General features: G+C 42.0%; 1 protein-coding gene across 2 annotated transcripts in view; it reads right to left on the bottom strand.

Moving 5' to 3' along the window:
• Positions 1-220: 220 nt before the first annotated feature.
• The window catches only part of VSTM2B (V-set and transmembrane domain containing 2B), a 109,431-nt gene continuing 82,982 nt past the window's right edge, over positions 221-26,669 (bottom strand). For both annotated transcript variants that reach the window (XM_073605813.1, XM_073605814.1), the window contains exon 6: positions 221-2,407. In XM_073605813.1, the coding sequence (XP_073461914.1) occupies positions 2,319-2,407 (89 nt within the window). In that variant the 3' untranslated portion in view covers positions 221-2,318. The remainder of the gene's footprint in view (positions 2,408-26,669) is intronic.

Below are 26,669 nucleotides of genomic sequence, written 5' to 3'. Positions count from 1 at the left end.
CCCAGAGGTGGTACTGGCCAGCTCAGTAGATTGCTTTAAGATTCATTCCTAAATGTACATAATATAACTGGGTACTGACATTTATAGGTAAAGTTGATCCAGGGAAAATCCGATTGCCTCTCTGGGATCAGGAAGGAATTTTTTCCCCTGCTGTAGCAAATTGGATCCTGCTTTTCTGTTTTTTTTTTCGCCTTCCTCTGGATCAACTGTGGGTCTAGGATTGGGTATATGGGATTGTATGATATTTTTTATTTTATTTATTTATTTTTTTATTTTTATTTTATTTTTATGGTTCAACTAGATGGACTTGTGTCTTTTTTCAACCTGACTAACTATGTAACTGCCTATTAGACATGTGCCATTCGTTTTGGTCCTAATGTAAATTCGGACAAATTTTTGGTTATTCGGAGATTCGGATGTATCGTAAGAAATTTGTTTAAATTCATTTTGCTTATTCGTTTTCTAACGAATTCTAAATTTTCGTAACGATTCTAATTCGACTGGTCGAAAAACGATCGACCGATTTGAATTCTGTATGAAAAATAGCTGGTTGTTAAGGAGAGGGAAGCCAGCCGCCGCATTCTTAACAACCGATGAAGCCTGCTGACAGCTGAAATGTAAACTAAATATTGCCAGCAATGAAAAAAAAAACAAAAAAAAAAAAAAAAAAACATAAGGATTCCCCCCATACCAGGCCCCACGTTAAAATGAAAAAAAAAAAAATGACTTGGGTCCCCCTCAAAATCCATACCAGACCCTTATCCGAGCATGCAGCCTGGCAGGACAGGAAAGGGGAGGGGGCTAGCGAGCGTCCCCCACCCCACCCCCACTCCTGAACCATACCAGACCCCAGCTTGCCCCTTAAAATCCATACAAGGTATGGATTGGGGGGGGGGGTGCTGTTTTTTTCAGAATTTTCTATTGCCGGCATTCTTTTGTTTACAATTATCCATCAGCAGGGAAGCCCGCTGATGGCTGATGAGTCATCGGTTGTTGAGGACACGGGGGGCCGGCTTCCCAACCCGCTCCTTAACAACCAGCTATTCTTCCCACAGAATTCGTATCGGTCGATCATTTTTTTTTCACCGATCCGAATTCGAATCGTTCTGAAAATTTGGAACTTGTTAGAAAATTTAATAAATGAAACGAAACTAAAGTATTTCAGAAACAAATCAACAAAACTATGTTAGTAAAATAACAAATCTATCCCAAATTAAACAAATTTTTTGGTTCTGCACATGTCTACTACCTATTTTTACTGCCCCCCCAGCTGCCCGTGTGAATGAGCCCTTACACGATCAAAAATGTGTTTTCTGTTACATGTTATCCTGTCAATTGATACTATTAAGATTTTGGATTTTTGGATCTTTTGTTTGGCGCTTTCATTCGTTTGTTTATACGTGAATTTCATTTTCCTAAATTTTATCAATTTTCTCCGAAATATTATCCTTATCAACTTATCAAATACGCCCCGGCAATGTTTATCAGGCTCATGAAACTTGAATTTGGAAAATGAAATCTTGCTAATCTTATTTCAAAACTCTTTTTATTCAACTGTTATTCAGCATTATACAATACAGGTTTTTGTTTTGTTATAAACAAGTTGTCTTACCTTGATTCCAACCTTTATTTAAAAATAAATATTATCGACGGTGAGTAATGACGAGTCTGATCTGCCTTCGAAGAAAGAAAAACGAAAAAAAAAAAAAAAAAGAAGAGAAAAACAAAAATGTACGGACATGAAATAATTTAATACAAAATAAAAAAATAAAAAAAAAACTGAAAGAAAATTAACCCAAACACACACCCTACTTAAAAATATTTTTTTTTTCATGAGAAGGTTTCTAAACGCAATAAATTTACAGATTGTCATAAAAATAATTGCTCAAAAGTTCGTGCAAAAAGAACAACGATCGCCATCTTGGGAAGGAAATGCCTGATGATTACTGTTTTTTTTTTTTTTTTTCCGTTAATAAATGCGCGCAGCAAGGCGTCAACCAGACTTTTTGTGTATGATTTTTAAATTCCTCTTTTTTTTTTAAACTAGATGCAATACTTGGGTGTTTTCCATTTTTCACTTTCGTGTAGGTTCTCCAAAAATACATGTTTTTTTTTATTTTTTGTAATTTTTTTATTTTTTGTATTTAATATTCATTGTGAAGAGTTTGCCATGCTTCTTTCAGTCTTTTTCCTGTCCTTTTTTCGTAAATTTGCAGCTTTCGTAAAGAAGAAGGGGGGAAAGGGAGAAAGGGGAGGTTTTGGATAAGTTCCTGTGGGCTGTTTGGTTGGTTGAGAGGAATGACTCACAAAATGGTCCATCAGTGGTTAAACAGCAAAAACACAAGCTGATGAAATATCAACAACAGCAAGTAAAGCATGGGGTCGCTGGCCACGCTGGGTCCCGTGCCTGCAAGAGAACAGAAACATGGCGTTAGAAAAGACGCAAATTAACCCCTTTATGACCAGGGTCAAAACAAACCTGACATGTGTTAGTAAAGCTGTACATATGATTGCAACTACTTTGTGTATCCAGGTGAATTATTATATATATATATATATTTTTTTTTTTTTTTGGGGGGGGGGGGCTTTTATTTGGTGCTAAATTGTAATTTTCCAAAAAATTGTGACAAAAATTTACAACTTCAAAAAACTCACCATCTCTCTTACTAAATACCTCAGACAATTTAGCCCCAAATAAAAGCCCCCCCCCAAAAAAAATATAAATATAAAAAAAAAAAAAAAAATATATATATATATATATATATATATATATATATATATATATATAAATATATATTTATATATATATATATATATATATATTTATAATTTATATTTTTATATATATATATATTTTTTTTCTTTATATATATTTATATATATTTTTTTTTGGGGGGGGGGGGGCTTTTGTTTGGTGCTAAATTGTAATAGCTTTCTCCATATTTTATTTTTTTTTAAATTATTATCAAAGGAAAACTGACCCAAAATATAAAAAAAATACTGTCACCAGCCTGCATCCTTGATCACTGCCACACCAGTCATATCAGAGTTGATTTACTAAAACTAGAGAGTGCAGAACCTGGTGCAGCTCTGCATAGAAACCAATCAGCTTCTAGCTTTTTTTTTTTTTTTTTTTGTCGAAGCCTAATTGAACCAATCTGTAGTTAGAAGCTGATTGGTCACCATGCACAGCTGCACCAGTTTTTGCACTCTCCGATGACGCTGTACTGCACTAATGTCAGTATGTCAAAAATAAATTGTGAAAAAAAATTAAAAATTTTAATTTCTTCATTTTCCAAAAAATTGTGACAAAAAAATTACAACTTCAAAAAACTCGCCATCTCTCTTACTAAATACCTCAGACTGTCTACTTTCCAAAAAGGGGTCATTTGGGGGATATTTGAACTGTCCTGGCATTTTAGGGCCGAGAGAGCCCGTCAGTATGTCAGGATTGATCAATTTTTAAATATATATATATATATATATATATATATATATATATATATATATATATATATATATATATATATATATATACCATAGTTTGTAGATGTTGTAACTCAAACCAATCAATATACACTTACTGTGAATTTTATTTTTTTTTTTTACCAAAGATGTAGCAGAATATATTTTGGCCTGAATTTATGAAGAGGTTTGATTTTATTGGATATGTTTTAGAACGAAAAGTAGAAAACATTGTTTTGTTTTTTTTTTTATCTTTTTCAGCCTTCTTTTCATTTATATCACAAAAAATAAAAAAACCCAGTGGTGATCAAATACCACCAAAAGAAAACTCTTTTTTTGTGAAAAACTGCACAAGTGCAGTACTGAATAGCAAAAAAAATGGCCTGGTCATGAAGGGGGTAAAACCTTCTGGAGGTCAAGTGGTTAAAATCCTACATAACATTTACTGACCCTGACCTTTTGACCCCAACACTAACCCTGACCTAGATGAAACCTTGTTATAGCTATTTTGTCTTTATTTTTTTATTTTTGTATTTTTTGCACTTTTTTTGTAAACATTTTCCTCCCCTGGCAAGGAGAGAAAAATACAATGTATTATATGATGTATCCATGTATGTAGAGTATACAATGTATTATTTAATGGATCCTAAATGTATACAATGTATTATATAATGGATCCTGTATGTATACAATGTATTCTATAATGGATCCTGTATGTATACAATGTATTCTATAATGGATCCATATGTATACAATTTATTCTATAATGGATCCTGTATGTATACAATGTATTCTATAATGGATCCTGTATGTATACAATGTATTATATAATGTATCTTGTATGTATACAATGTTTCTTGTATGTATACAATGTGTTATATAATGTATCCTGTATTTATACAATGTATTCTATAATGGATCCCGTATGTATACAATGTATTATATAATATATCCTGTATGTATAAAATGTATTCTATAATGGATCCCGTATGAATACTCCACATACTTTGCCCCCTGGAGGACAGAACATTGGGAAAAAAAAGTGTGGGAGTTCTTCTTTAATATAGACCAAATTTCTTTGGCCAGAAAAAAAAAACAGGAAGCACATGGTGGCTGTTTTGGGGTTTTCTCATGGATTCTATCATTACACCCCTATTAAGTGATGGGCACATACTATACAATCAATCTACGGTAATTGGGTGGTATCACGTTCTACACCTTCTATCCGCTGATATGCATTATTGCCCCCCTCGGACATGGATTAGCGGTTTTGGTGACACAGATTTTGCTGCAAAATTATAGATTGCCACCAGCATCAGTTTGTGAATCAGACACTCAATCTACTAAAATGTCTTTTCAGAGATTACACCATTATATAAATCCTGATATCTAGGCAGGTCTTGGCTATGTTCACCAACGCCTGGCACAGATCAGCCCCTGCCTCTCACTATATGACTTTGCTACAAAGTTACAATGTTGCAATCTGATAACTGGGTAAGTGGGGAATAAAGGAAATCCTTACTACTGCCTGCAGCATACTGATGACATCAGCATTTGCCTCGGCAAAATTACTGACACGAGCTCAGGGGTGTCTTTTTTAATGATTAAAGATATTTTTAAAAATTATTTAATAAAATTAAAACTAAATGATACCGCTTCTGTATATTGTGGCATATCAGGCAGTGGCAGAACTACCAAGGTCACAGAGGTGGCACTTCAAAGGTCGTGACTGGGCCCTGGCATTCTGCCACCATGGGGGGGGGGGGGGGGCAGCAGGAAGGGGGCTGCTGAAGAACATGAGAAAGGGACTATAAGGCTTGGTTCACACTGCTGTGACCCCCAAGCCGTGTCTCTTGCTTGCAATTTACCTGTGACTTGCTTGTGACTTTTTGTGATTTAGAGAGTCTTTAAGGCCGGGTTCACATATGTGCCCCCATGGTTTCCAGCCTGGGGTCCGGTGCGTCCCTGTTCACCGGTTCAAGTGCGAATCAGGTCCGAATGTTTGCCTGAATTCGCACCTGAACTGGACCCAAAGACGCACAGGACCCTTTTGGAATGCAGATCGCGGCCGCCCCGGACCTGTGTGAACCGACTCCATAGCGAGCTGAGCACACTCGGATGTCATGTGAATTGGATGCGGTGAAAGCCGCATCCAGTTCGTACATATGTCATAGCACCCAGCTCTCCCTGATTTGGAGGGATTTTCCCTGATTTGGAGCAATATCCCTCTGTCCCTCATTCCTCCTCTTTTGTCCCTCATTTTGGTCTGATCTATACAGTTGTATATAAAATGCACTTTTTATCTATCAAAAAGTGTTTTCCAGCCTTAAACCTTTTATCTGATTTCTAAATTGCTGCATTTGTAAATTCCAAAAGCCAATATAAAGGAATAGTAGTGGTAAAAAAAAGCACTTGTGGGTTTAACCAATCTTTTTTTTTGTACAATTCTCCTTTAAGGGGGGCGTGACAAGGGGGTGTGTCCTATGCCTGCATTCTTTTGCTGATAGGTGTCCCTCATTCCCATCTCAAAAAGTTGGGAAGTATGCATATGTGAACCCAGCCTAAAGGATTTAAAGAATAAAGGGCCCTGGGACCAGAGGAAGGATCCCAGGACCAATGGAAAAGGGCCCTGGAGGTCAGGGGGGTCCTTCATGGCTTCTTACATCGGGGCCCTGAAGGATCTAGTTACGCCTCTAATATCAAGACTTTAATTTATTTAGGCTTGTAATGTTACTGAAAGGTTTGCTATCATTTTGGGACTTGTAAATTTGTGAAAGGAAGCTCAGCATTCCACCTATTGGCTAGAAATGGTAAATCCGAAAACCTTCACCTGCGGTAATTCATATTTGCCCAACTGAACAATAAATAAAACATATTTGGAATTTTTTGTTGGCTTTGAGCATACTAAATATACATACCTCCCAACATTTTGAGATGGGAATGAGGGACACCTACTAGCAAACGTATGTGGGCATAGGACACACCCCCTCTGCCACGCCCCTTAAAGGGGACATATCCAAAAAAAAAAAGCGTTAATTAAATCCACAAGTTCTTTTTTTTTCCACCAATATTCCTTTATATTGGCTTTTAAAATTGACAAATGCAGCAATTTAGAATTTGGATGAAAAGTTTAGCGCTGGGAAACACTTTTTGAAAGATAAAAAGCGCATTTTATATACAACTATATAGATCAGATCACAATGAGGGACAAATGAGGAGGAAAGAGGGACAGAGGAACATTGTTCCAAATCAGGGACAGTCCCTCGAAATCAGGGACAGTCCCTCGAAATCAGGGACAGTTGGGAGCTATGAATGTATACAAAACTTTACGCATTCTCTTTACATAAAGAAAATAAAAAAATAAATAAAAACTCATATTGTTATTATATGCATCGTGGACAGCACATTCCTATATTCCACCAAACTATATAATAAATCAGCAAAAATACGTTTCGATTTCCCGCAACGCCTGGATCCAATTTTTTCCTGCAGAATAAAGGTAAATAACGGGGCTGTGAGCACATAACTGATACCTGTGGCAGCATTTGGCTTCCTATACATTAGTCATTGCAGTTGCAACATATTGTGTTTGCAGATGTAATTTCAATTTGTGCACTCAGGCAGGTCATGTGTACTGGCTTGCAACCGCACATTACATTCAATTACTCTTTTGCACATGTTCCCTTATAGAAAGCTGCACACACTGCACGGCAAAATTACCGAGCTGAGCCTCATAATGAGAAGTAAACATGTCACCATTCCCACCGCTATGTGCTTAGCTGTAGAATTGCAAATAAGGTCTGATCAGACGCCTGCGAGCACGGGCCCTGGAGAGAGCGGCTGGGAAATAGGTAGAAGGCGAAGAGGCCCTGTCACCGGTAGCTGCGAGATGCTGATGGGAGATAATGAATGCCCGCCTGCCAGCCTTGTGAAATGCTCGCAGAGATGTGTTAGCCATCACTTATTATATGGAGGGATGAGAATTGGAGGTAGACATGGCAAAAAATGATAACATGAAGTGTATCTAAAGCCAATTTTTTAGTATGTTCTCATATGGAATCATACCTCTCTGTATAGAGTTCTTAAAGTGGATGTAAACCCGAAATGTTTTTTTTTTTTTTTGATGTCATAATGTAGAGTATAAGATTTCCTATCATTTGAGCCCAGTCTTGCCACACAGAGTAAATCCATCTCTGAGCAATCCTCTTATATTGTTCAGTGAGATAAAACTTGACAAACAGAGAAAAACTTTGTCAAATCCTCCCCCTTGCTGTGAGTGACAGGTGATTTACATATCTCGTGCACTAGACTAAGACATGCATTATTTTTTAATTCCCTCCCCCACTCCTTTCTTCAGCAGCTCTGCAAGGATTGGCTGTTCCACACCTCACCATGATTTGGCATGCTGAAGTCATGTGGTTACTTTCCTGTCTTTTCACTGGATGTTAGAGATCATAGCAGAAATTCAGTGTAAGAAATACACAGGAGAAAATGCATTTTGACAAGGGGAGTGTAGAGGTGGGCGGGGAGTCTACTGACATCACGACTCCGCCCACCGAGCTCCAGACAACAGACCCGCCCACAGAATCTGCAGTTTTTCGGGTCTCATAACAGATAGAGGGGAGACATTTGACAGGTAAAGATACATGCAGGAGGCATGTATATCCTTATAGATAACCCCTATGGCAGGAGTTTAGAAAGGATGACATTGGGTTTACATCCACTTCAAGCTAATCTCCTTTTGTTAATCTTTTGCAAAGTTTCTTACCTGGTGATCCTGCCAGTAACATCACTTCCTGTATCAGGCTGACAACGCTAAGTTACTGTCTTGTGTTTGGCAGCAGTTTTGACACATACCTGGTAATGTATTTTTAATTACATTCGGTCAATCCTATATGGGAACACTCATGCCGTGAACAGACGATCGGAATTTCCGACAACCAAACCGTGGATTTATTTCCGACGGATGTTGGCTCAAACTTGTCTTGCATACACACGGTCGCACAAATGTTGTCGGAAGTTCCGATCGCCAAGAACTCAGTGACGTGCAACGCGTACGACGAGCCGAGAAAAATGAAGTTCAATAGCCAGTGCGGCTCTTCTGCTTGATTCCGAGCATGCGTGGACTTTTGTGCGTCGGAATTGTCTACACACGCAACGTTTTTGTTGTCGGAAAATTTGAGGTCCAGCTCTCAAACATCTGTTGTCGGAAATTCCGACAGCAAATGTCCCCTTGGAGCGTACACACGGTCAGAATTTCCGACAACAAGCTCACATCGAACATTTGTTGTCAGAAATTCCGATCGTGTGTAGGAGGCATCAGTATTACTCACCTTAATCCATGGTCTAACAACATCTGGCGTCTTTTGGAATGAAATGTAGAAGGGTACCTCTAGCAGCACCCATTTCACAGATTGGTATGCAGAGCTACATCACTCTTCGGGGGTGGAGTGTGGGCGGTACCTCTAGCAGCACCCATGGTCACAGATTGGGTATGCAGAGCTACATCACTTTTCGGGGGTGGAGTGTGGGCGGTACCTCTAGCAGCACCCATGGTCACAGATTGGGTATGCAGAGCTACATCACTTTTTGGGGGTGGAGTGTGGGCGGTACATCTAGCTGTGCCTACAGGCAAAGACCGGCATTTGTACAGGATTCGTTCTTCAGAAGAGGAATGTGGGCAGGTGATGCTTTGACCATAGCATCACCTATGGTCAAAGACCAGCATTCAGAGTGGCTTTGCTTTTCAGGAGTAGAATGTGGGCAGGTACTTCTGGCAACACCCACAGTCAAAGACCATCATGCAGATAGGCTTTGCTCTTCAGGGGTGGGATGTGGCAGGTACTTCTGACAACACCCACAGTCAAAGACCATGATGCAGAAAAAGGGTAAAGAAAGAGGCGCCTTCTAAGTATGAACTGTAGAAACGTTATGGTACAATGAATACAAACACTCACATTGAGGTTAAAAACGATCAGCATGAGGAAAATCCTGCAGCGTTTGTCTCCTTGCTCGCTGGTTCAACAGGCTGTGTCACTCGGGAACCCATAGAAAGCCGTCCACTGGCTCTGTACACTCTGTGGCTCAGATGGTAATACAGAGGAGAGGTCTGAGGCGCTCGTGGACAGCAGCAGAGGGGCTTTGCTCTTCAGGGGTGGAACGTGGGCAGGTACTTCTGACAACACCCACAGTCAAAGACCATCATGCAGAGGGGTTTTGCTCTTCAGGGGTGGAATGTTGCCAGGTACTTCTGGCAGCACCCACAGTCAAAAACAGGCATGCAGAGCAGCATCACTCTTTAGTGGTGGAAAGTGGGCAGCTACCTCTGGAAGCACTCACAGTTGAGGACTGATGTTCAGAGGGGCTTTTCTCTTCAGGGGTGTAATGTTGGCTGGTACCTCTAGCAGTACCCAAGGTCAAGAACCAGCATGCAGAACAGCTTTGCTCTTCAAGGGTGGAATATAGGTGGATACCGCTAGCAAAATTTGCGGTCAAAGACCAGATTGTAGACTGGCTTTGCTTTTCAGGGGGGAAACATACCTCCAGGTAAAGAACCAGTATTCATAGAAGCTTTGCTCCCCAGCGGAGGAATGTGTATGGATAACTTTAGGATTACCCATAGTCAAAGACCTGCATGCAGAGCGGCTTCGCTCTTCAGGGGTGGATTATGGGCAGGTACCTCTAGCAGCACCCATAGTCAAAGACTGTCATGCAGAGCATGTTTGTTTGTTTGTTGGTCGGGGGGGGGGATGTAGGAGGGTACCTCTAGCAGCACCTATGGACAAAGACAAGCATGTAGAGTGGCTTTGCTCTTCAGGGGTGGAATATAGCCACGTGCCTCTAGCAGCACCCACAGTCAAACACTGACATGCAGAGCGGCTTCGATCGCATGCTCTCGGCACAGCTGTATTTACAATGTGGTATGAAAATATGCAGCCGCTCGGTGTCAAGGCCCACCGGCTAAGAGGCTGCATATTTCTGTACTGTCCACGCCAAGAGGTTAAAAACAAATTTAATATTTGGGGGTTCTAAGTTGTTTTCTAGCAAAAAAAAAATTATGTTTTTTTTACATGTAGGAGAGGAATGTCAGAAATGGCCCGGACTGGAAATGATGAATGCCAGGAGAGTTATGGAAGTTCCTTTAGCGATCCTGGACCTGTTCTTGTACCAAACACACCCTCTAAATAAATAAAAAATGTAAAGCTTGTAGATGTTTTTTTTTTTTCAACTTTGAGCATTGAGCGATTTGGCTTTGGCAAAATTTTGCTAACAAGCGAAATCAGTAATTTGGCTGCAAAAAGATCCCTCCACTCATTCTTCGCTATATGTAACAAACAACAAGCAGACCAATAAACAGCTAAATCTAATACATGTAATATGGTAAAGAATGAAAAAAACAAATCCCTTAGGAGTCCTCCAGATGGCGCTCTTGCTCCCTCTATAAAGCTGCAATAAAGTGAATTACTGCGGCTGTCACGCTTGATTGGACAGAACCTTATATGTGTTGAAATGTATTTGACATCCGGTATGTAGAGGCTCCCATTCGGCTATTACAATCTATACATTTATTTTATATGAAGTAGATATATATGTATCATTTGTAGAATCCACAGGCTGTAAAGGCCTCATTACAATGTATGAGAAGGAGAACACGTCCTCAGTCATTTTTTAAAAATGTATTATAGCAAGTGAGAATTATTAGAGCGATGCTTTGATTCCCCCCCTTGATTACGACACTCCGATCATAAAAAAAAATAAAAAGCCATTCTGTTTTAAATTAGTATCAATCACTTGTATTAAAAGCATGTTCTCTATTTAAAGGGTAAGTTCACCTTTTCATGAGAAATAAAAAGATGACAAAACTCCAAATATCTCAATCACCCCTTCGGACCCGTGATGCCCCTGCTGCAAGTGTAGCAGTCTGTACACCGCACCCCGTAATACAGAGCCCCGGGGGGGAGCATCCCTCAAAAAGCTTGTAATGGCACACTCCATGACTATAGAAATGTGTGCACGCTCCCCCCATGTATACAAATGTGTGCACGCTCCCCCCATGTATACAAATGTGTGCACGCTCCCCCCATGTATACAAATGTGTGCACGCTCCCCCCATGTATACAAATGTGTGCACGCTCCCCCAATGTATACAAATGTGTGCACGCTCCCCCCCATGTATACAAATGTGTGCACGCTCCCCCCATGTATACAAATGTGTGCACGCTCCCCCCATGTATACAAATGTGTGCACGCTCCCCCCCATGTATACAAATGTGTGCACGCTCCCCCCATGTATACAAATGTGTGCACGCTCCCCCAATGTATACAAATGTGTGCACGCTCCCCCCATGTATACAAATCTGTGCACGCTTCCCCCATGTATACAAATCTGTGCACGCCTCCCCCATGTATACAAATCTGTGCACGCTCCCCCCATGTATACAAATCTGTGCACGCTCCCCCCATGTATACAAATGTGTGCACACTCCCCCAATGTATACAAATGTGTGCACGCTCCCCCTATGTATACAAATGTGTGCACGCTCCCCCAATGTATACAAATGTGTGCATGCTCCCCCAATGTATACAAATGTGTGCACGCTCCCCCTATGTATGCAAATGTGTGCACGCTCCCCCAATGTATACAAATGTGTGCACGGCTGTCGTCCCAGAAGGAAGCCTCTTTTAAAGATGATGCACAAGAAAGCCTTCAAACAGTTTGCTGAAGACAAGCAGACTAAGGACATGGATTACTGGAACCATGTCCTGTGGTCTGATGAGACCAAGATAAACTTATTTGGTTCAGATGGTGACAAGCGTGTGTGGCGGCAACCAGGTGAGGAGTACAAAGACAAGTGTGTCTTGCCTACAGTCAAGCATGGTGGTGGGAGTGTCATGGTCTGGGGCTGCATGAGTGCTGCCAGCACTGGGGAGCTACAGTTCATTGAGGGAACCATGAATGCCAACATGTACTGTGACATACTGAAGCGGAGCATGATCCCCTCCCTTCAAAGACTGGGCCGCAGGGCAGTATTCCAACATGATAATGACCCCAAACACACCTCCAAGATGACCACTGCCTTGCTGAAGAAGCTGAGGGTAAAGGTGATGGACTGGCCAAGCATGTCTCCAGACCTAAACCCTATTGATCATCTGTGGGACATCCTCAAACTGAAGGTGGAGGAGCGCAAGGTCTCTAACATCCACCAGCTCTGTGATGTCGTCATGGAGGAGGGGAAGAGGACTCCAGTGGTAACCTGTGAAGCTCTGGTGACCTCCATGCCCAAGAGGGTTAAGGCAGTGCTGGAAAATAATGGCGGCCACACAAGGGAGGGAGGGGACAGAAGGTGTGTGAGACAGTGCAGGAGAGGACACACCAGTACAGCTAACGATTGTTTGGCTTGTATAGAGTGGTGCGCTCTAGCACCTATAAAATGTGAGTACCCTATTATAGGGAAGATTGTGTTTTTTAATAAATTTTAAAACAGTATCACACTATCCAGTTTCCTCTGTTTTCTATATGGATATTTGTGCAAGCAACCATCCAAGGATCTGAATGCTGACCATAAACCCAGAGGTGGTTTAAAAACATGATTAGACTGAGCTTAGGTGCGAGGTCACATGCTCTAAGGTGAGCGCATTCACCAAAGGGGGAGCACAAGAGTGGACATGAGCACTTTACTGTCTTATCAACTGTAATGAGAACCAGAAGAATGGATTCGTTATGAATGGACTTTATGTTGCGTTCCTGTGTAGACACATTAATACATGATATATTTTGGCACAAGAGCACTTTAATACACAGTTCACTTTATTCTATATTGATTATTTTTATGTTGTTGCACTTTACTTATTATTTAGAATTGTACAAGTTTACAGGTTATTACTGCAATTATCCCATAGGGTTGCATATTTTCCATCGCATACGATTGTAATATATGTACATAGAGTTGTGTATGGTACACAGGCTGTCACTGGGAGTATCGCATATGATTGCAAATTTTAATCGCATAGGATTGCAATATTATGCATATTTATTAATCGCATAAGAGGGTAATTATTATTTAGGTGTAGTTAATAGTACTAGTATTTAGTATGATAACCACAAGATTACATTTGGATAGCGCAGCATTTTTTTGTTTTACTTTTTAGCAAATTTACACTGTTATACAAGCTGTACACTCACTACTTTACATTGTAGCAAAGTGTCATTTCTTCAGTGTTGTCACATGAAAAGATAGAAGAAAATATTTACAAAAATGTGAGGGGTGTACTCACTTCTGTGAGATTCTGTGTATATATATATATATATATATATAGTGATAGAGGGGAGCGTGCACGCATTTGTATAGTTATGAAGGGGAATGTACATGCATATGTAGAGTCATGGAGGGAAGCGTGCACGCATTTGTAGAGTCATGGAGGGGAGCGTGCACGCATTTGTAGAATCATGGAGGGGAGCGTGCACGCATTTGTAGAGTCATGGAGGGGAGCGTGCACGCATTTGTAGAGTCATGGAGGGGAGCGTGCACGCATTTGTATAGTCATGGAGGGGAGCATGCACGCATTTGTATAGTCATGGAGGGAAGCGTGCACGCATTTGTAGAGTCATGGAGGGGAGCGTGCACGCATTTGTTTAGTCATGGAGGGGAGCGTGCACGCATTTGTAGAGTCATGGAGGGGAGCGTGCACGCATTTGTATAGTCATGGAGGGAAGTGTGCACGCATTTGTAGAGTCATGGAGGGGAGCGTGCACGCCTTTGTAGAGTCATGGAGGGAAGCGTGCACACATTTGTATAGTCATGGAGGGAAGCGTGCACGCATTTGTATAGTCATGGAGGGAAGCGTGCACGCATTTGTAGAGTCATGGAGGGGAGTGTGCATGCATTTGTAGAGTCATGGAGGGGAGCGTGCACGCATTTGTAGAGTCATGGAGGGGAGTGTGCACGCCTTTGTAGAGTCATGGAGGGAAGCGTGCACGCATTTGTAGAGTCATGGAGGGGAGCGTGCACGCATTTGTAAAGTCATGGAGGGGAGCGTGCACGCATTTGTAGAGTCATGGAGGGGAGCGTGCACGCATTTGTAAAGTCATGGAGGGGAGCGTGCACGCATTTGTAAAGTCATGGAGGGGAGTGTGCACGCATTTGTAGAGTCACGGAGGGGAGCGTGCATGCATTTGTATAGACATAGTGGGAAGTGCGCACACACTAATATAGTCATGGAGGGGAGCGTGCACTGCGCCGCTGTCCTGAGGCATGAATAAGGGGTCACTTTCTGCACACTAAAACGTATTGTTTAACATAGGGCAGTGTAAATGAACTCCTAATGCATTGGGGTGCTATTCAGAATGAATGACGCAGCAGCACAGTTATGCATGTTACGTGTTGCAGTCATGTGCATTTTACCAAGTCTAAATGGGCCTTAGAAGAATACCCGGTGATCCTGCCATGTTCAGGCACTTCCTGTTATGAGGTGACAAGTGTCTCAAAATTTTTATCCTGCGTTGTCACCTTGTCACATGCTTTCCTAGTGGAGACTACAAGCAGCCATGCCAACACACATTGAATATTTTTTCTTCCCCGGGTTGAGTAAAACCACTTAAAGCTGAACTGAACTGCATCTGAGCACCACATACCAAAAACACAATTTAATTCATTTTTAATATTCAAAGCAAACTCCCCCATCCACCCATTTTCCAGCTTTATTTTGCTGAGAAATCACATTGAAAAACACCCCAGTAGCATTTCTATCTGCAGCCATCTTGAGTAAGGGTGCATGATTCGTGTAGCATTTACTTCCTGGAATCCATCTGCCTATAGCTCAGGCATGCAGGCAGGAGGGTATGCTTAGCTGAGAAAGCCCCTACTTCCCTCCCGAAGACTTCTGGGATGCATGACATCCTTTTGGCCGAGGGAAGAAATACCCCAGATGCCGCACATCCAGCAAGATCCAGCAATCTCTGTAGTAAGAGCAGCCTCAGCCCGGGCTTCCGCCAGGCCACGCCTCCCCGACCTGTTTCGCCCCACCCACAGGGCTTCGTTATTTTGGTCTAGGCAAGAAAGCAGGAAGCAACTGAAGAAATGTAAAAATAAGTTTAAAACAAGTAAATATGATATACCTTCCTATCTATTTAGTAAGGTTAGCAGCATGAGGAGTAAAAATGTACTTCCAAACTTAACATCAGTTTTTCAATAAAAGTAGAGTTTTCCTTTAACCATTTTCGATCCGCCCTATAGACGAATGATGGCCAGGCAGGAGTTCACTCATTCTGGGTGGACATTATATGACCTCCTCCCTAGAACCGACATCGCAGCAGCAGTGTGGTCTGTCACCTGACACAACAGACGACAGATCAGTGTACCGGCCCGCTGACAGTACCATGTGATCGCTGTGGCTAATCATAGCAGATCACATCACAATTGTACTCAATGGATGGCTTTCATTAATGCCATTCATTGTGTACTATTGTGTTGATCTCTGTGATTGGTCACAGTGATCATATGGTACAGACAGGGCCAATCACAGCCCCTCTGCACCATGTAATTAGCTGTGGCCAATCACAGCTAATCACAATAGTAAACACCGAAATGAATCGATTTCATTCAATAAAAATGGTTGTTTATAACAACAGGAAAATTCACTGTAATAAGCAATCATAGTGTACAAAAAAAAAAAAATCCTGATCACCTCTCCAGAGTAGTACAGTGTTACTTTGGTAACACTCTGTTGCTCTTGTCAAAGTATGCAAAAAAAAAAAAAAAAATTTAAAAATGTTTAAAAAATTATTATTATTATTTTTTTTACATACCGTCACCAGTCAGTGTCCCTGATCACGGCCATACCAGTTATATGATGACGCTTTACTGCACTGGTGACAGAATGTAAAAAAAAATATTCATAGTACTTTTTTTTTGTTTTTTTATTTAATTTTTTTTTGTTTTTTATTACATTTTCCTTATTTTTTTTTTTTTTTTACGATTTTTTTAATTTTATTTCTTCATTTTCATTAAAATTGAGAAAAAAAAATTACAACTTCAAAAAAACCTGCCATGACTCTTACTAAATACCTTGGACTGTCTACTTTCCAAAAAGAGGTCATTTGGGGGGATATTTGTTCTGTCCTGGCGTTTTAGGGTCTCAAGAAATGAGATGAGAGGCCGTCAGGATTGATCGATTTTCAAATATATATCCCATAGATTGTGGGCTTTATAACTTTCAGACAGACTAAATAATATACACTGATTTGGGTTATTTTTTACCAAAGAAATGAAGCAGAATACATTTTGGTGAATGATTATTTATCTGCAAAACTTTATAACAGAAACAAATAAAAACTATTTAAAAAAAAAAAAAAAAAAAAAAAAACATTTTCTGTCTTTTTTTTGTTTATTTAGCAAAAAAAAAATTTAAAAAATCCCAGCGGTGATTAAATACCACCAAAAGATTTATTGTTTTAAAAAAATGCTAACAAATTTCATATATGTACAGTGTAGCATGACCGCGCAATTGTCATTCAAAGTGTGACAGCACTGAAAGCTGAAAATTGGCCAGGGCAGTAAGGGGGGGGGGTAAAAAGTACCCGGTACTGAAGTGGTTAAGCTAAAATCTGGGCGATCCTCATACGCCGCCTCTGGTAACGGCGCGTTCGATGCCTTTGTTCTTTGTTTTGATCTCGAGAGACGACATTTTTAATTTTCCCCGTCTTGTGGGCATTTATAAAACTATTATGATCAGAGAACGTTTTTATTTTTTTATTTTTTTTTTATCCTGGAAGAGGAGAGCCGATAAATTATTTTCAAAGGTTTGACAATATATTCGTTATCAGCCGGGGCCCCGAGAAGCCACCTGACTGTCAGCGGCTTGATGTATTGTTTCGGCAGAAATGTCATCACTCGTCCAAAACTCGGCGTTCGGAGCAGAAGGGACACTTGAGCAGAAGGGCAGCCGTGACACTGACGAATACGGGAGACTCTTATTTCGCGCCGGCCTTGATTAGCTCTGTATTTTAAGGGATGTTGTCATGGGGGAATACAATCGCAGCTTGGGTTTGAAATATGTTTTTGACAGCTCGGTGTGATAATTCTCCAGACTAGCGGCAGTATATTAAAGAGAATGTTTACCCTTTCAATTTTATTTTTAGCGATACATGTGCAAGAGATCAGCTTAGAGCTGCCAATAATAATAATAATAATAATAAAAAAATGAATAGTCCACAAAAAGCTAAAATAAAAAAGCAACTTTTGCTTTTTTTTGCAGCTGTTCCAAGCAGTATTCCTTTTCCGCCACTAGATGGCCTCACTCTTGACAGCCTGCACTGCTTAAACCACTTCTTCTAAGTCTTAGTACTGCCCCTAGCAGTACTTCTTTCCACCACTAGGTGTCCTCACGCTTGACAGCCTGCATTATTCATCCCTCTTCCTCTGAGCCCAGAGGGTCTTGGACCTGCCCCCCTCAGTACTTCTTTTCTACCACTAGATACCCTCAGTCTTGATAGCCAGCTTTATTCAACCCACTTCCCTTTAGCCAAGGCAGATTTTGACCTGCCCTCCGCAGTACTACGTTTCTGCCACTAGATGTCCTCAGTCCTGACAGCCAGCATTATTCAACCCACTTCCCCTTAGCCAAAGCAGCTTTTGACCTGCCCCCTGTAGTACTTCTTTTCTGCCACTAGATGTTCTCAGTGTTGACAGTCTGCATTATTTAACCCACTTCCTCTGAGCCCAGAGGGTCTTGGATGTCCCCCCAACAGTACTTCTTTTCCCCTTAGATGTTCTCAATCTTGACAGTCTGCATTATTTAACCCACTTCCTCTGAGCCCAGGCTGTCTTGGACCTGCAGCCAGCAGTACTTCTTTTCCACTACTAGATGCCCTCACTCTTGACATCCAGCTTTATTCAACCAACTTCCCTTTAGCCAAGGTGGATTTTGACCTGCCCCCCACAGTACTTATTTTCTGCCACTAGATGTCCTCGGTTTTGACAGCCAGAATTTTTTAACCCACTTTTTCTAAGCCCTGGAATGTCTTGGACCTGCCTCCAACAGTACTTCTATTCCCTCCTTGATGTCCTCAGTCTTGACAGTCTGCATTATTTAACTCACTTCTTCTGAGCCCAGGCAGCCTTGAACCTGCCCCCAGCAGTACTTCTTTTCCACTAGATGTCCTCAGTCTTGACAGCCAGCTTTATTCAACCCACTATCCTTTAGCCAAGGCAGTTATTGACCCGACCCCCACACTACTTCTTTTCTGCGACTAGATGTCCTCAGTCTTGACAGCCAGAATTTATAACCCACTTTCTTTAAGCCTAGAAGATCTTGGACCTGCCCCCCCTCCCAGTACTTCTATTCCCCCTTGATGTCCTCAGTCTTGACAGTCTGCATTATTTAACCCACTTCCTCTGAGCCCAGGCAGTATTGAACCTGCCCCCAACAGTACTTATTTTCCACCACTAGACTAGATGTCCTCAGTTTTGACAGCCAGCTTTGATCAACCCACTTCCTCTTAGCCCAGGCAGTCTTGAACCTGCCCCCAGCAATACTTCTTTTTCGTCACTAGATGTCCTCACTTTTGACAGCCTGCATTGTTCAACCCACTTCCTCTGAGCCCAGGTGGTCTTGGGCCTTCCTCAGAAGCACTTTTTTGCCACTAGATGTCCTCACTCTTGACAGTCTGTATTATTCAGCCCACTTCCTCTGAGCCCAGGCAGTCTTGGACCTGCCTCCAGCGGTACTTCTTTTCTTGTCACTATATGGCCTCACTTTTGATAATCAGGAGCTTTTTATTTTGGGCAGAGTGGAAGGTTTTCTGAATAGGGCTCCCTCTCCTGCTATTGATCCTCTTCGCCCCACTCCTCCACTGCTCTGTCTGTCCATGGGAGCACTGAGAATTACCCAGTATTTCTTGGTATGGGGGCGCATGTGACCCACTTCCCAGGTTGTAGTATTTTGACCTTAGTGGCCAAACTCCCAGGATGGCATGCCTGTGCCTTAATAGCTAAACTCCTAAGTGTAGTGCTGGGGCCTTAGTGGCCAAACTCCTAGGTGTAGCACTTGGAGCTTAGTAGCCAAACACCTAGGTGTAATGTTTGGGCCTTAATGGCCAAACTCCTAGGTGTAGAACTTGGAGTTTAGTGACCAGCCTCCTAGGTGTAATGTTTGGGCCTTAATGGCCAAACTCCTAGGTGTAATGTTTGGGCCTTAATGGCCAAACTCCTAGGTGTAATGTTTGGGCCTTAGTGGCCAAACTCCATGGATGCAGTGGCTGAGTCTATTTGCAGACTTTCCAGGAAGCAGTGATTGACTGTGTCTTAGTGGCCAAACTGCCAGGATGCAGTGTTTAGGCTTCAGTGGACAAACCTTAGAATGCAGTGCTCAGGCCAAAGTAGCCACCCCCCCCCCCCCCCAGGATGCGGTGCTCAGGTCTTAGGGGGCAAACTCCTAGGCTGCAGTATTCAGGCCTCAGTGGTCGAACTAATTAAAATAATTGCAGTGCTAAGGCCTTAGTGGACAAACTCCCAGCATGCAGTGACTATGCTGTCAAAAAAAACTGTGTAAAACTCCTAGGAAACAGTGCTTGCGCCCCAGTGGCCAATCTTCCAAAATGCAGTTCTCCGTACTTTGTGACCAATCTCCCAAGCATAAATATTGTAGAAAACATCTGTTGTAATTCCCCTGTGGTGGTGAGCAGTTGGTGCACTGGCTTGTGTTGTCCGCCTAGCACCCGAGCAAACATATAGGTAAAAGAAAGTCATATGATTAAGGCTACAGGCCGAAACGCGTAAGCCCTGTATTATTTTGTACTACCCGAGACAAAAGAAAAACAGGGGCGCACCAGCCTAGTGTATTAACTTTTATAAAAGGATTTATTTAAAAATGATTAAAAGAAACAACTCACAAGCAATGGATGGAAGAGGCACAACATAAAGTGTACCGACAGCCAGCATGCGACTATAGGATGAGCGATGCCTTCCAAAAATCGTAGAGAAATGCATACATATCACAATAGCTTACCTGTTTGCTTATTTTGTACTACACCTGGATTAATAAATTCATTATTGCAGAAGATAAAGCTGCTGGCTTTCTTTTACTTACAACCTCCCAAGCAATGCTTAGGCTTTAGAGGCTAAATTCCCAGTTTGCAGGGCTTGGACCTTAGTGGGCAAACTATTTAATTGCAGTGCTCAGGCCTTACTGGCCAATCTCCTGGGTGCAGCACTGAGAACTTACTGGCCAAACTTCTTGGTGCAGTGCTCGGGACTTAATGGCCAAACTCCTGAGTACAGCGTTACACCTTGGAGTTTGGCTTTAGTGGTCACACTTCTAGATGTAGTACTCAGGCCTCAGTAGACAAACTACCAGGATGAACTGCTTGAGTTTTAGTGGCCAAGCTTCTAGGTGATGTGCTTTGGCCTTAGTAACCAAAGTCTAAGCTGCAATGCTTAGGCCTTAGTGGCCAAACTTCTGAGCTTAGTTCTCAGGCCTTAGTGGGCAAGTTTTTAGGTGCCATGCTTGGGCCTTAATAGCCAAACTCCAAGGTGCAGTGCTTGGACCTTAGTGGCCAACCTCCTAGAATGCAGTGCTCAGGCCCTAGTGGCTAAACTCCGAGATGCAGTGTTTGGACCTTAGTGACCAAACATCTGTCATGTGAAGGAGAGGAGAAGGTCATTAACCCAACTTGAGCTCCACCACAGGAACTAGACTCTGTGCTCCTGTGAGTGAATGGAGTGGTAGTGGAGTGTGGTGAAGGTGAAAATAAGCTCCCTGTTGCACCTATCTGCTTAAAGGGACAGTCCCTCTGCCAGGCTAATTTCCACTTTCAGTTTCCATATGGTGATTTAGGATAGAATACAGATTTCAGGTAATGTCTCCAGCTGCAAACGACTGGATAACTGTTACCGGAACAAGGTTAATTCATGCTGAATGCAACAAGAATGTTGGAAATGCCCTACCTGTAAGGTGGAACAACCTCCCTATCCATAGCTTGCTGGTTGGACAATGAAATAGCAGCAACTGACTGCTACATTATCAACTGTGCTCACTCTGCTCTCTCCTCCTCTCAGCACATGTGCATGCAGCCCACCAGATTGGCTCTGTATACTGCCCAGCGGGTGGTGAATGGAAGCTAATATTAAGATAGAATCAGCTACTTATGCTAGCTGTATGTAAAAAATAAAAATATATTTGCCCAAATACAAAACTGCATCAACATGGTGTGAATTTTACACCTGCCTGGAGTTCCCCTTTTACTGATCAGGGGTTAATAATGTTTTACAAAGGTCCACGCTACTGTTAATCTGGCCGCCGTTGGGTTAGCACAAGTAATACCGTCTGTGTAACAATATAAATTCCCAAGCAGATGGATCCAGAATTGAACAACAGACTCTTCCCACCTACACTTGTTCCCGCTGCACAAAACGCTTTTGTTTCTTAGGTTTTGGCTCCTCTACTTTCCATTCATTACCTGCTGACTGTAAATGGCAGGATTGTCATGATTCTAAATGCTATTAAAAGGTAGGGAAAATGTGTTCAGAAATATCACAGACCTGCATATTTCTGAATAGGGTCTCAGCGGTGTAGAACAGTGGTCTCCAAACTGTGGCCCCTAGCTTGCCTTTATCTGGCCCTTAGGGCACTGTTCTATCCACTGACCTCAACAATGAGGCACCATTCCTCCCACTGACACCAATGATGGGAAAATATTCATCTTATTGACACCAATGATGGGGCACTATTCTTCCCACTGACACCAATGATGGGACACTATTCCTCCCACTGACACCAATGATGGGACACTATTCCTCCCACTGACACCAAATATGTCACACTATTCCTCCGGTTAATAGCAATGATGGGGCACTATTCCTCCCATTGACACCAACGATGGGGCACTATTCCTTCCCACTGACACCAAATATGGGACACTATTCCTCCCATTAATAGCAATGATGGGGCACTATTCCTCCCATTGACACCAGTGATGGGGCACTATTCCTCCCACTGACACCAATGATGGGACACTATTCCTCCCACTGACACCAATGATGGGACACTATTCCTCCCACTGACACCAAATATGGGACACTATTCCTCCTGTTAATAGCAATGATGGGGCACTATTCCTCCCATTGACACCAATGATGGGGCACTATTCCTCCCATTGACATCAATGATGGGGCACTATTCCTCCCACTGACACCAATGATGGGACACTATTCCTCCCACTGACACCAAATATGGGACACTATTCCTCCTGTTAATAGCAATGATGGGGCACTATTCCTCCCATTGACACCAATGATGGGGCACTATTCCTCCCATTGACATCAATGATGGGGCACTATTCCTCCCACTGACACCAATGATGGGACACTATTCCTCCCACTGACACCAATGATGGGACACTATTCCTCCCACTGACACCAAATATGGGACACTATTCCTCCTGTTAATAGCAATGATGGGGCACTATTCCTCCCATTGACACCAATGATGGGGCACTATACCTCCCATTGACATCGATGATGGGACACTATTCCTCCCACTGATAGCAATGATGGGGCATATCCTGGACAGCTTATCCAGGGCCACCGTTCATTCCCTTTTAGAAGCTGAGCACAGTTCGTGGGCTGCTTTGTGAGTAATTGAGAAGCTGTTTGTTCTTGCTATTTTTTTCCCTCTCTTAGAGGGCACTATATATTAATGGATACTTTATTTACTTTTCCAGTATAATTTTGCATCTTACCCCTGATTATTGGCTGTTAGCTATGAAACGCATAGAGTTTCCAACAAGGGGTGCCAAGACAAGCTTGCCCAAATTATGAATTTTAACGATTTTATTATGTATTTGCCTGTATATGTGATGTATGAGGATTCATGGGTTCATCTTGCTAATCATGCCTTTGTGATGTTTTGTATCATCTACGTATTTATTGTATCAATCATGTCTGTTGATTATTTGTATTAAATACTCTATCATTACATTTGATGTATTAATCCTTTATGATATTATATATATGATCCTTTATTAATTATTAACATAATACATTATGTTTCCCCTAATCATGGACCTCTTTATGTGATTGAGAAAGCAAAGTAAATCAGAGTTATACACATACTCTATTTATTATTTATTTATTATTTATTATTTTCTGCAATGACATGCCTCAATCTCTTTTCTCTATTCCTCCCACTGACACCAATGATGGGGCACTATTCCTCCCACAGATATCCGACAATGGAACACTTTTCTTCCCACTGACACCCAACAATGGGGCACTATTCCTCCCATTGACACCAATGATGGGGCACTATTCCTCCCACTGACACCAATGATGGGGCACTATTCCTCCCATTGACACCAATGATGGGGCACTATTCCTCCCATTGACACCAATGATGGGGCACTATTAGTAGTACTCTGTTGGGTCTTTATTTGCACCATTTGTCTGCATTATACAGTGCCTCAAAAGAGTATTCACACCCCTTGAAATTCCACATTTTGTCAAGTTACAACCAAAAATGTAAATGTATTTTATACAAATTTTTTGTGATAGACCAACACAAAATCACAGATAATTGTGAAGCAGAAGGAAAATTATAAATGTTTTTCCAAATGTATTACAAATAAATATGTGAAAAGTGTGGTGTACATTTGTATAGCACCCCCCGGAGTCAATACTTTGTAGAACCGCCTTTCACTGCAATTACAGCTACAAGTCTTTTTGGGGATGTCTCTACCAGCTTTGCACATCTAGAGAGGGACATTTTTGCCCATTCTTCTTTATAAAATATCTCAAGCTCTGTCAGATTGGATGGAGAGCGTCTGTGAACAGCAATTTTCAAGTCTTGCCACAGATTCTCAATTGGATTTAGGTCAGGACTTTGACTGGGCCATTCTAACACATGAATATGCTTTGATCTAAACCAGGGCCGTCTTTAGGGCAGGGCAAAAGGGACAGCTGCCCTTGGCCCCATCATTGTTGTGGGGTCCAAAACCCTTAAGTTTTAGTTCCATGCTGTGTCCCGATATCTCAGTGTGAAGTGCTGCTACTGATGCTGCCCAGCTCTGCCCTATTGTCATGTACCGATGACTCACCTGCAGGCCCTGTGTTTACATGTAAATAACCTGCATTGATATGTAAATAGCAGGGGACTAGCAGCATTGATATGTAAATAGAGGCGGCATTCATATGTATATCATGCCCCCCCTGAGGTCATATCCACCATCACTTCTGCTGAATGCTGCCCACTAGCGAGGTAAAAGAGCATGCTGGAAAGTCCTGCCTACAACTGTGGTCATCAAGCCTAACATTAGCCTGTTCTGCAAAGGTAAGCAAATTGGAGGTGAAACCCTTCTTCAAAATAACATGGTGCAACAGCAACCTGAAATGTGAATATGCACATCTCAGCAGATTTGTGAGGGTGTCATTAACAATTGGTGGCACTGCTGTGTATCTTCTGAAGGGCAGCCCATTTCTGTGGTGTCAGGAAAGTGATTTTGCATGTGTTCCCGACACACTAAATGTCTCAGTTACATTGGTGGTCAGTGTAAATCTTCTCATTACATTGGAGCTTGGTGTAGAATCCTTTCATTCACACTAGTGGCCCACCCTCACATTGGTGGTCATTGTAAATTCCCCAATATATATACTTGCCAAAGATTTCCAGCTTTGCTCTACGATTCAGAATTTGCCACAGTGTACTGCCTCCTAACTAATCCCATCCCCCACCACTGCCACTGATCCCATCAACCCACCAGCCTTATCACTGATCACACAACACCCCCACTCCTCCAGCATTGCCACTGATCCCAGGATTCCTAGGAGTTTTTTGTCTCCCAAGTCCATGGTGTGCAGGCAGTGAGGAAATGATGTGCTGTAACCTTTAGCAACCAATGAGTGAGCAGTAATGATGTGCACTAACCTTTTGCAACCAATCATTGAGCGGTGAGGATATGCAGTAACCTCTAAGAACCAATCAATGAGCAGTAATAAAGTGCAGTAACCTCTTGCAACCAATTAGTGAGTGGTAAGGATGTCCAATAACCTCTTGCAACCAATCAGTGAGCAATATAGATGTACAGTAGTCTATAGCAACCAATCAACAAGCAGAAGTCACGTGCTGTAACCTCTAGCAAATAATCAGTGAGCCATAATGTGTGCTGTAACCTCTAGCAGCCAGTCAGTGAGCGGTAATGATACACTGTAACATCTGGCTACCAATCGCTGCCTGATCTGATTCAATAGACTTATTTTGAGTCTAACTGCTATTTATTGTATGTTTTAGAGCAAGTGGAGAGCGAGATTGCATGGGGGGGGGCAAGAAAATGTTTGCTCGGCGTCCAGTCAATATTAAAGATGGCCCTGATCTAAACCATTCCATTGTAGCTCTGGCTGTATGTTTAGGGTTGTTGTCTTGCTGGAAGGTGAATCTCCGCCCCAGTCTCAAGTCTTTTGCAGACTCTAACAGGTTTTCTTTTAAGATTGCCCTGTATTTGGCTCCATCCATCTTCCCATCAACTCTGACCAGCTTCCCTGTCCCTGTTGAAGAAAAGCATCCCCACAACATGATGCTACCACCACCATGTTTCACTGTGGGGATGGTGTGTTTAGGGTAATGTACAGTGTTAGTTTTCCGCCACACATAGCGTTTTGCTTTTAGGCCAAAAAGTTCAATTTGGTCTCATCTGACCAGAGCACCTTCTTCCACATGTTTGCTGCTTCCCCAACATTGCTTCTCACAAACTGCAAACGGGACTTCTTATGGCTTTTCTTTCAACAATGTCTTTCTTCTTGCCACTCATTCATAAAGGCCAAATTTGTGGAGAACACGACTAATAGTTGTCCTGTGGACAGATTCTCCCACCTGAGCTGTGGATCTCTGCAGCTCCTCCAGAGTTACCATGGACCTTTTGGCTGCTTCTCTGATTAATGCTCTCTTTGCCCGGCCGGTCAGTTTAGGTGGACGGCCATGTCTTGGTAGGTTTGCAGTTGTGCCATACTCTTTCCATTTTTTAGATGATTGATTGAACAGAGCTCAGTGAGATGTTCAAAGCTTGGGATATTTTTTATAACCTAACGCTGCTTTAATCTCCACAACTTTATCCCTGACCTGTCTGGTGTGTTCCTTGGCCTTCATAATTTTGTTTGTTCACTAAGGTTCTCTAACAAACTTCTGAGGGCTTCACAGAACAGCTTTACTTATACTGAGAT

This window comes from Aquarana catesbeiana, linkage group LG11, assembly GCF_042186555.1.
Source record: "Aquarana catesbeiana isolate 2022-GZ linkage group LG11, ASM4218655v1, whole genome shotgun sequence".
Lineage (NCBI taxonomy): Eukaryota > Metazoa > Chordata > Amphibia > Anura > Ranidae > Aquarana > Aquarana catesbeiana.
The sequence above is the reverse complement of the archived record's forward strand: the minus strand, read 5'-3'. Positions and strand labels throughout refer to the sequence as shown.